The following is an 11,393-nucleotide window of genomic DNA, read 5'->3' as shown; positions in this document are numbered from 1 at the left end:
CGCTTCGGAATATCCGGAATATCTTGTCCAACAAAGCGTTCCTGTCAAAAATGCACTGCTTAAACTGCTGCTAAATATTAAGTTCTGAATATGTAGAAACTTGATATTTTTTCTGTTATTGACATTTTAAAATCCACTAAAGTTAAGATGATTGAGCTTCATTGTCTATTCTCAGATGAAAACCGCACATTCATAGCGTGAAAATTTACTTTATGCTGTGATATATTGCTTAATATCTTTTAAGTACTTTCAAGAATATTGCAGTAAATTTAAAACAATTTTCTCCAGAATGTCTTCAGCGCGCAGTTTTTGTACTCATAATACCGATGTTTTTCAAGCTGTTCTATCGGTTCTATTTGGCGCATATTCGTTCAGTAAGCTAGTATCATCAAATCAGCGACCGACACTTGCATCGTGGGCTCTTCGAGCGAGCAGCTTTGAACACAATATCCTTCAAAATAGCATGCGGACTGTACCGATGGCTGGGTGTATTTTCACCAGATTTTTTTTATCTATAGAAAAGTGAAAGGCCTCTCGTTGTTGATATTTCCATAACGTTCAAGAAGAGGATACGCTGTGTAAGTTTTTGATTTATTTTTTATTCATTTGCTCACGTTTGTGAGCAAAGCATAGCAACGTAGCCACGGTAGCCACTGTGGTTATGCTAGTGGCCCCGTTCTATAGCCTTGGTGGCCCCTAGTAGCCTTAGGCCTTTATAAAGAAAGGAAACTGGTGTGACGTGTGACTGCATCTGCCGGCTACTAACACACTTTCTTTGATGCTTTGCAAGAAAGCAATCTTTCTGTCACCTAAGACATCTGCTGTGTAAAGGCAAATTTGACAATTTTGGGTCAGAGGCCATTAACTCATAGTCAGGTCAGAGGAGGTCACCAAAACATAATCAGGTTGTCTTTGCACGGCAGAATTAACCTACTGTGTATGAGCTGAGGATGAAGTCCCCCTTTGCACCCTAGGCTCAAAATGGAATAAAAACCTCACCATATTGTCATGAACCATATATCAACCTATCAACCTAACCAATGGATCATACGATTATTTATTGCAATGCTAAACAAATTAGGTAGGTACCAGACAAGCAGAAATAACAAAACCCATTCTAACCTGACCTAACGTTTCTTAACCCGCGCACTGACGGGGGTCTGCGCCAACTTAGTACCGACGGGGGGGGGGGCGGATGACCGCCCCCCTGAGATCTCGAGAATGAAGCAAGATAGCGACAAGCGGTAAACGGCATCGGATACGCACGGACAAGGTCTACAATTTTTACTAAGGTCATTTTCAGGTCAGGTCAAAGATGACGTCACAGGGGTCGAAAAAGTCAAAATGGCGGCGCTAGATATCGAGAGGGTTTTTCTCAAATAACTTTCGAAGTAGTCAAGATAGGAACAAACTAAGGGCATCATCGTGATCCTCTCGTCAATCCGCATCGAATGATATATATGTTGACCTCGAAAGGTCAAGGTCAAAGGTTGAACTCAGGTCACGTGACCTCGAGGTCATCATGTATATCATTCGATGCGTCTTGACGAGCTGAACACAATGAGACCATCCGCGCGGCTGTATCTTGTTCCTGTAAGGAGTTATTGGCAAAAAAACCTTTGGTGACCTTTGATGACGTCACATGACCTTACAGCTGCCCAACAGCAAAACAGACCTCAAGGTAGTGAAGGTTGATCGTATGTGAAGTCATGTATGGTATATGGGGCCATTCCGACCCGTTTTAGTGGTAAAAACAGGGAGTTGATTTTTCCCCCATTGACTTGTAATGGGGAGGTCGCGAAATTGACCTGACCTTAGGTCACCGACATCAAAATTCCGATATATACAAATTGTAGCTACTAATGACCTAATAACATCCTGCGACTTTCAAAGGCCTCCGACATCTACTGTAGCTCTGGCACGGTGACAAAGTTGCAAAAAAGTGACTTGAGGTTGGGTCATTCAAAGTGACCTGGTGAACTGACCTTAAAAGTTAGGAGGTTCAAACTTGCACACCATGTGTAAAATTGATGAGAGAATAGTCATACCAAATTTCGCGGCGCTACGCGCCGCGGTTTTCCCGCTATCCGCGAAAAACCTCAGGGGGGGCGGATATCCGCCCCCCCCCGTCGGTGCGCGGGTTAACATAACTTTACCTGACTCAATGTGTGGTTGGGTGTAACTTATAAATGTCCTGTGTAGAAAGTAGTAGAAGTATTGATATGTGGTCTCAGTTTCAGGTTTAGGTTCAGGTTTAGGTTATGAGCTAGGAGTAGACACTGTCTATTTGGTGCTCATATCGTGGAATGCACTAATCAGAGGATGAGCTTTAGTGGTCGACTAGGGTAGCCCAATGTCGGTCAAGTCTCTTCTTGAAGGCACTAGTACTTGGTGCTGACACAACATAGTCTGGCAGCTCATTCCAAGGGGTGACTACTCTGTTAGCAAATGACATGTTTCTGAAGTGGTGCATTGACCGTCTTTTCTTCAACTTAAATCGATGACCCCTGGTTCTTTCATGGTCTTGAAATTCAAAGAATCGTTCTGCATCTATATCAACTTTTCCTGTTACAATCTTGTAAGTCTCAATTAAGTCACCACGCTTGAGTCGATCTCGCATGCTCATCAGATCAAGCCTCGTCAGCCGTTCTTCATAGGGATAGGCTCTAATTTCCCGTACAAGCTTGGTAGCTCGTCTCTGAACTTTTTCAAGCTTTTGTATATCTTGAACCATGTGAGGACCAACCGCAGACAGGCAATAATCTAGATGCGGGCGAACATAAGTGGTGTACAAGGACCTGAAGTTGTTGACATCAATATTTCTGAAAGACATTTTTAAAAGCCTTAGTGCAGTCATTCCTTTCAGTGCCGCAGCTTGGCAGTGGCATGTTGCTTTCAGGTTGTTGGCTACAATCACGCCCAGATCACGTTCGTGAGTTGTAGTGCAGATCGTCCTGGCTTCATCATTACCTTTCATGACATAGTCCTCTGCAGGGTTCATATATCCACAATGCATGATCTTGCACTTTTCAACGTTGAACTTAAGCAGCCACTGATCTGACCATTCAGATAGCCTGTCAAGGTCTGCTTGCAGTGTTGCACAGTCCTGTTGGGTTACTATGTCTTTGAACAGTTTTGTGTCATCTGCGAACAGTTTACAGCCACTCTGCACCAGGGTTGGAAGCTCATTGATGTAGATCAAAAACAAGGTCGGTTTCCAACCTTAGAAGGATGTGTTGTTTCTTTTATGTGTCTGTTTTTTATGCATTTGTTTTGTGAATTTCTTCAGATTTTAAAGGTTATAAAGAGAGGAAATTACTGAGCTCAGCACTTACAGACCAGCTCCCATCAGCCCATTATTAGCAATTTAGCATTAATTCCAAGATTGTTATTGAAATTATAGCCAATAAGTATGCTTTGTGCTGACCTTTGACTATACCTTGCCATATTAAGTTACATCAAATTCCAACTTATAGGAATGCTACAGATATATATCATCCAGACCTTTCAACACTGCATGGGTCATCTTGCTGCAATGCTTAGTTTTTTTAGATGATATAAGTCGCACTTAATCTCTCACATAACACTTCACAGTCAGTACTCTAACTCAGTTGTGTTCAGCTGAAGCTTAACCATATATGTACTCTGCCCCTGGGATATATGTTAATCCTTTAATAGATAAGAGTCCAATCTAGCACTTTGGTCACAGGGATATTCTCAATTTACAGCAAGATGGATATTGACCAGCTAGAAGCAGAGGCCCAGCGGCTGGCACTGCAACAGGTTGCCAACATGCTGCAGCGGCCCGACCAGCTGGAAAAAGTTGACCAATATAAACAGAGGTAGGCTGTCACCTGTTCTTTCTTGTGAAATTATATTTGCTGGTTCCACTAATCAGATTTTCCTGCATTAAATTTTATTCTCATTCTGGACATTTTTCTTTTGTTAGAACAAAAGTGAAAAGTTAGCAGCTCTCTGCTGCCTTCTAACTTTACCAATATGTCAGTTATAATATCTTGCTTGTGAATTTTACTAGACTCTTCCAAGGCAAATACCTACCTAATTCTTATGCACAAGATTTGGAACTGATGTCTGGTGCACAATCGACTCACATTGGCATTGGTTCTGTCACAGGGTGATCAGGAAGAAGAACTCTGTTGAGGCCATGCTGAAGACAGCGATGCAGAGCCAGCTGGATGATGTGAAGCTGGGCCTGAACCAGTTGCAGGCAGCACTGCATGATATTCAGGAGTCCAGACAAAGGTACAAACCTCTGCTGGAACTTTGAGGGCCCAAATCAATCCTTGAGTGACTCACAATCCTTCATAATGGCCTGGAACTGATTGCCTGTATATTTGAGCACTCTCAGACCCAGTCAGGCCCTGACTGCAGTTCCAACTTCCAACCCCCCAGTGAAAGTCATGGCCACAAGAGCCTATGGCTCAATTAGGTATGTGTCTAGTCCCCCAACTGGTACCTATCTACCTTGTAAGTACGAGTACACCCTCAAGTACAAGTTTCCTGTCCCCATCTGCTGTAATTACCTCCAGTCACCTCACAACCCCTGAGCCTCTTGTCATCCCTGTGCTACTTTTGTGCCATTGTCACTCTGCTCTCTTACCGCCCCTTGTAGTTTCTGACCCAATGGTTTTCCTGACCCCTGTTGTCCCTGACTTCAGCCGATTCTGACCACCCCTCCACCATCTGACCTCAGTCTGCAGGAGATCGAGGCGGCGCTGGAGGAGGTGCCGGCCTTACTGCCGCAGTTCTCCGAGCTGCGAGAGGAGAGTCGCCTCCACCAGCAGTACGAAGCAGCCGTCTGTACCATGGACTTCACCCTGATGATCGACAAGTTTGTGGAGCGCGCACAGAAGGTCATGGATCAGGGCACCCTGCTGGCGGCGCACAAGGTCAGTCGGCTGGCCGGGGTTTGGTGGCTGGTGATGCGCCGGTACACTGGTCGGAGGGTATGGGGCGTCTGATGGCTCACATCACTAACTGAGAAGTGTGCAGATGGTGGGATGGCGCTCGCTGGCACTCTCGCATTATGACCCAATGTATGGAATGCAAGTATTTTTTTTTTTTTTGCTAGAGTTGTTGCATTGATGGGTAAATGAATTTTTGCGGGTAGGTGTTGCACACTGTTTTGATCAGACACACATGAGGTTACTATCGAGCTATCCTCATGCTCTGTGAATAGTTACCAGTCAGACATTGACACTCCTTTCTCTGTGGTGTCGCGGCAGTATCTGATTGAGCTGGAGCGGACGCGGGACCGTCTGTTGATCGACCTTCTGCGGAAATTGGGCGGTCACAGCAGTGAGATGGAGCGGCTCAAGGCGCACTTCAAGGAGGTGGAGGCGCTCTCCGACCGGCTTGGTAGGTCGTTCGGGCTCAGCCACCGCGGGTGCGGTCAAATTGGCTGATCCACATACCTCGAGTCACTGAATCGCCGCCTTAAGCACGATGAACAATAGTTTTAGACGTAATGTAAAGTCTGCAGTTTCGAATCATCCCTAGATATATCGGAAATAGTTAAGACCGTTGGTTTGACGTGTTATCTCCCGATTTGTATGAAAAATGTGACGTCTAGCTGCAACCTAATCATGTCACCTGTTTCTGTGGGCCGAGTTGCGTGGGCTACAGCCGATCTGATCCCTTTGTCGTCGATGTGTCCGTTGGACTGATCGGACTCTGTGCCTCATAGATGACTGTATTTTCCCGGTCGTGCATTCGTCCGTATTTCACTCTGTCTGATTCTCAGTGCACCCCATCCAGGGGTCGCTGCATCCCCACCGCCTTTGACCGCCTCCCCCATGCCTCCAGGTAAGCAGCTGTGGCTGAAGCTGAGCCGCACACTGGCCACTGTGCGCCGTGAGCCGCAGGAGATCGTCACCGTTCTGCGTATCGTCGAGCGGGAGGAACAGGCGGACGCTGAGCTGCGTGACGCCCTGACCACCGACTATGTGCCGCCGGGTCGGCCCAAACGCTGGCGGCAGCGCGCACTCCAGGTTGGCAGACACGGCAGCGACCGGGATTGACGGGCAAGGGTTACGGTTGAGAGACTCAGATATGATAGAGGAATGGAGAGACTGCTCAACGTCATGAGGCTGGGTTTGGAGACCTTAATTTGTTATGGATTGCCATTTGAGAGAAGGTGGGAAGTCACTGCTAATTCGTATATGGTGGTAATTCATGTGAATGCTGACTGATGAGCTAGGGAACATGAATGATAACAGGCGAAGACCACCGGCTAAATGTAGAACAGTCGATAGGATTGCAGTGTGGAAGTGTCAGAGCACTCGTCACCCGAATTACTCACTGCAGGCCTCTCAAGATAATCGCTCAACCATAACCGGACAGCGTTCCATTTTTCAGACTTTTTGGTGGCAAATCACACCTAATAGGGAAAATACTTTCATCCCTAAAATATGAATTACCGACTTTATTTCATCTCTGAAAAAAATTCATGTATTCCCAACAGCCAGTTTACATGTCACTTGACAGTTGAGGCACCCACATCCTTTTGTTTCACACCCTGTCAAGATTCTGACATGAAATCCTGGTTTAGCAGTTGGCATACAAATTGGCATTACACCATTTTGCAAATATACTTCAGTTATTTATTTCCTTTTTTCTCATCCTAGGATTTTTTTTCTTCATCGGCACACCCAACCAAAATCCAATTTTAGAACACTGTAACCGGAGTTCCTGTCTGTCTCTAACAGGTACTGGAGGAAGCCGTCAACACTCGTATAGAAGCGAACGCCTTCGAGAGTAGAGCTGACAACAAGATGTGGCTGGTCCGACATCTAGAAGTGAGGCTCGGGAATGGCGAGCTGGGCGCTCCGAACTGTCATGCGCTGATATGGATGAACGTTTTAGTAGTGAGGTGACATTTTGAGACGAGGGTCGGTGTCCGGTGGTTATTCTGCGCTATCACGAGGTGAATCATGCTCGTAACTGCCTTCGCTGCTACCCAATCTTTTGCTGCCCTGCTGTTGTATATTGATAACAAATGCTATATCTAGGTGAAATACCCATCAGATCGTGCTTTATGAGCACTTATCAGTTACCTATCGAGCAGTTACCTATCATGTCACTCTTCCTACCAGGTCTGCAGACTGCTCGTTCTGGAGGACCTGCAGGTGGTCAAGAAACTCTGCGTCGCCTGCTTCCCGCCCCACTACGGCATCCTCAACACCTACGTGAAAATGTACCACACGGCCCTATCCAAACACGTGAGTCTGTTTTCAACGACCAACACTGCAACGAAACTCGTGGTTATTCCCCGGTTCGATACATCCGGTGTTAAGGTCTGCTTCAGGGTGCCATTTGAGTGTGCCTTTGAATGTTGACACTCATATGTTGAAAGACCGTGTTTCATACAGCATGCTGTCGACACACTTCTGCTGTTGAAGTGCGCAATTCGGTTCGTAATATGTTTACTTTGTCGATGATACTGTAGGACCGGAAGGAAAGGTTTGCCAATTGCCAGAGTAGTTGATCGGTCGAGACCTGCTAAACCTTGACCTCTACGCTGCTGATGTTCCTCGCTTACCTACATCGCGCCGCCCAACAGCTGATGGAGACCATCTCGTGCGGCCTGGAGGGTAACGAGTACTTCACGCTGCTGTCGTGGACGCAGAACACCTACCCGGGACCGGAGCTGCTGGGTCATCCGAGTCTGGCCATCAGCACCAAGGCGCTGCCACCGCTGCTCGACCAGCATACGGTCGATACCCTCATCAAGGAGTATGTGGAGGTGGGTGGCGGCCGGCGCAGGCTGCTGAATCCCGGCATAGGCTCAGTGGTATAGACGCCGCCCCTGACCGTGATACAAGATGATTCCTTTGATAATGTTATGAAGGAGAGGATGTAAAGGGAAACCTCGTTGATCTAACTAAGGTATAAGAAAACCACACTGATTTTATGAGGTCAGTACGCCGTGCAGCGTAAGGTGATAAGTACACGAGCTAGGTAGGGGGCTAGCGTACGATTAGAAGCTATTCTACGGTAAGCTAAGCATATTTTATTGTTTTGTATTCACCAAAGCCTGAGCGAATATCTTTTTCGTACAACACGTGATTCACGCTGAACTACACCATCTTGCACCTGCAGAAAATCGAGACCAACTACCAGTCGTGGCTGGAGAAGACGGTGGCGCAGGAGGTGTCGGACTGGCGCCGCGACGTGCCGCCCGACGCCGACGGAGACCTCTTCCAGACGGCCGCGCCGCTCATCGTCTTCCAGATGATCGACCAGAACCTGCAGGTGGCCAAGTCGGTCAGGTCAGTGGCAAGTTGCGTGACCCAGACAGGTCATTCGCGGGATCATATCGTAATTGTCGCTTAGGTACAATTACGCGACATTGTTATTGGAGACTCTGATATCGTGTTCCAATAACAATTGTTGACATTGTTATTGGAGTATCCATCTGACGTTGCTCTTCGGTGTCCGACAGTGACGACTTTGCCATGCAAGTGTTGTCCGTCAGTCTGTCGCAAGTAACCAAATTCTGCGGCGACTATCGAGAAGCCATCGTCGCTTACAAGGGTCAACACTTCACTGACCGTAGTCTGGTAAGCGAGCTGTACTTACAACGTGCCCTCGATGAGTGTTTTTTCGGACTAGTGTGGTGAGCAAGCTATATTTACTTATCTGACCATAGTGTCGTAAGTGAGTCTTACATGCTTTACTGAATGTAGTCTGGTGAGTGAGCCAATATGTCCATAACGTGCCTGTTGTACCGACTGCTAGTGTTTTCCACATCAGACAGCTGGTTGAGTCTACCAATGTTTCGGCGGCTTGTTTGCAAGCCTCCTGACGTGTTGACAGATGACATATGCCCTCTGTACCTATGCCGCAGATCCGCTACTTCACCCACTACATGATCGCCATCGTCAACAACTGCTCCAGCATCATGGAGCTGGCCAAGCAGACCCGGGACCGCTACTGGAAGCCGCTGTCCAACGACTATGGAGTGGCGCGCTCCCTCGAGACGCTGCTATCGACGTACCAGGCGAGTCTCCTCTCTATAACGCCGTGCCTTCCGTCTTCAGTGTCTTCTGTCTTCAGTGAGTACAGTTCATTGCAGTCCCAGATGTGAGCTGAGTGTTGCAGTCTTTGATTTCCCCCTTGTCCAGCATCATTCTTCCCCTCACCGATTTGCTGACGATTCACCCGCCCGCTGACCTTCCCCCGCCCTGCCCTCCCGTCCACAGAAGCTGGGTAACGACAGTGCCGGCTTCCTGCTGGAGGAGATGGCTCTGGACCTGGAGCCGCACTTCCGTGACCTGCTCACCCGCCGTTGGATGGGCTCGCCGGAGGCGGTCAACACCATCTGTGCCACCGTGGAGGACTACTGCCACGACTACGTCCATCTCAGGCCCGAGACGTTCGAGCAAACGGTGGCTGACGCCCTCCAGATGATCTACCAAAAGTACCTGGCCGCGCTGCTCCAGAAGAGAATCACCTTCAAGTGAGTCTGTGGATGTGTCAGTGTCTGAATCGTATGGTTGGCTGTCTGGTGGTGGAAGAGGTGGCTTTGGGAAGTGGCAAGTGCATTATGTGATGGGGGGGGGGGGAGGGAGAATCGTCAGCGGTCAGGGGCGACGGTGGGTCAGAAAGCTTTCCATGCTGTGATGCGAGGCTGGGGCTGAGATTGGACTGGCGCTGGGACTGGAACTAAGATTAAATTTTAATTTAAAAAAATTAAACTAAGATTAAGAGAAACTAAGATGAAACAATATGCGCTGGCTGCACAGACATGTATTTCCCATTGGATTTCCACCGTTCACTGACAGTTGTCCATTATTGAGTGAACGCCGTCCAAAGTGCACTTGACTAACAGCCTTCCACTGCCCACTGAATACTGAGTCTGTCATCTAAGTTCTAACCGCTGAATGCCCACCGACCGTCGTCCACTGTTCCACTAATCCCTGACTGCTCTTCCCGTCAGGTCCCCCGAGGAGCGTAAGGCCGGCGCCGACAAGATCGTCTCGGACACGTCCCAGCTGGTGGAGACGTTCGAGCGCATCTCGCCGGCCAGTGTCTCCCACGAGGAGGACAGTCCGGACGCCATTCTCCGAGCAATGACAGAGGTGAGATCCGCAGGCTGTAGTCGGCGCCGCTGTCTAAGGCGTCTCTCCGGCCTACACAGTCCGTCTTGTACCATGTCCCACACACTTCGTCTTTCCTCAGTCTTCTCTGCTCGTTAGCTCGTCTCTTCAAGCTCACTCATTCCGCCTTACCAGTATGTCTTCTCTCCGCGTTTTGTCTTCCCAGCTCGTTTTCACTGTCTACCTCTCCTTGCTCATTTTTACTGTTCCATCTTATCTGTCTCCTGACTTATCTTTCTAGTGTGTTCACGCACCCATTCTTTCGAGCGTAATTGTCAGCGAGTCATATCTGCAGCCGCACTATGTGCTAACCGTTACCCTACACTCATGTGACCTCTCATCCTCCCATCTCGCTGCCAGGTGCTGCGTGTCGAGGACGCAGACCTGCTGACTCTGGAGCTGCACGGTCTACTGCGCCACTGTCCGGACGCCAGCTCCGACCACCTGACCGGCCTGCTGCTGCTGCGAGGAGACCTCGGGCGGCTCGAGGTAAGACAGCGTGTCCAGCAGCTGTTGGAGGCCGCCCCGCCGTCCGGCGCGCAGCCCGCCACCACCGTGATGTCACAGGTGCAGCTGCCCAGCGGCCTGTTCCAGTTCACCTGAGTGGCGGGATTGTCCGGACGGGCGTGGATCGAGAGGTATTCGGTGTGTGGAGACGGACAGATGGACAATGGTGCAGCCACTGCCACTGTTATGGCCCGCGAAGAACCGTATATCTGTCTGCTCCTTCTCCTGAGGATATATTGGTCGAAGAACCGAGCTCCAGCCGCCGTGTGTGCACATACCGGACTGAGCTGTCAGCTGTGCGGAAGTTGGTTTGCTGAAAAGAAGCAGTGTCCTATTGTGATCACCGATTCCGTCAAAATGCTCGGCTTTAGATGTCTTGGAACAGTGGAGCTGATAATTGAAATGAACAGTGTATGAGATATATCAAGCGGTGGTATCTGATGGATGCTTGCTGTTACGCCGCCGTATGCTTTCTGTTCTCATACAGCATTTGTATGATTATTCCCGGCTATGACTGTTACGATTACTATTTATGCATCTGAGTCTTTGTATAGATTGTTTATTTGAGATCCCGGGTTTTGTCTGTGTTGGACTGATCTTCAGAGCCTGATTAGCTGTTTCGTAAAGTGACCACCGCTATGTGTGATGGACGCTGACCATTACAGATGTAAGACCTTGTTTTCGTATATGACTGATATGTGTGATGAGAGCTGACCAATGTAGGCTAAGCCCGCGTTATGCATGGTGCACGGTACACACTGGCGG

At 48.5% G+C, this 11,393-nt stretch overlaps 1 protein-coding gene across 1 annotated transcript; it reads left to right on the top strand.

The window, feature by feature from the left end:
- Positions 1-469: 469 nt before the first annotated feature.
- LOC122364877 (exocyst complex component 3-like) lies at positions 470-11,306 on the top strand. The gene is made up of 15 exons (XM_043335685.1): positions 470-578; positions 3,729-3,842; positions 4,135-4,263; positions 4,715-4,910; positions 5,247-5,379; positions 5,827-6,011; positions 6,729-6,818; positions 7,116-7,241; positions 7,583-7,765; positions 8,122-8,291; positions 8,465-8,582; positions 8,870-9,022; positions 9,225-9,481; positions 9,962-10,103; positions 10,482-11,306. The coding sequence occupies exons 2-15, from the start codon at positions 3,733-3,735 to the stop codon at positions 10,722-10,724; spliced, it is 2,235 nt and encodes a 744-aa protein (XP_043191620.1). The 5' UTR covers positions 470-578; positions 3,729-3,732; the 3' UTR covers positions 10,725-11,306.
- The last annotated feature ends 87 nt before the right edge of the window (positions 11,307-11,393 follow it).

Source organism: Amphibalanus amphitrite, unplaced genomic scaffold (assembly GCF_019059575.1).
Source record: "Amphibalanus amphitrite isolate SeventyFive unplaced genomic scaffold, NRLGWU_Aamphi_draft 000027F_arrow, whole genome shotgun sequence".
NCBI classification, from domain to species: domain Eukaryota; kingdom Metazoa; phylum Arthropoda; class Thecostraca; order Balanomorpha; family Balanidae; genus Amphibalanus; species Amphibalanus amphitrite.
The sequence above is the reverse complement of the archived record's forward strand: the minus strand, read 5'-3'. Positions and strand labels throughout refer to the sequence as shown.

Excerpts from the sequence above, each read along its gene's own strand:
- LOC122364877 (XM_043335685.1), top strand. The coding sequence starts at position 3,733 with ATGGATATTGACCAGCTAGAAGCAGAGGCCCAGCGGCTGGCACTGCAA. Across the intron at positions 3,843-4,134 it reads GTTGACCAATATAAACAGAG|GGTGATCAGGAAGAAGAACT; the intron begins GTAGGCTGTCAC and ends GTTCTGTCACAG. Across the intron at positions 9,482-9,961 it reads CAGAAGAGAATCACCTTCAA|GTCCCCCGAGGAGCGTAAGG; the intron begins GTGAGTCTGTGG and ends TCTTCCCGTCAG.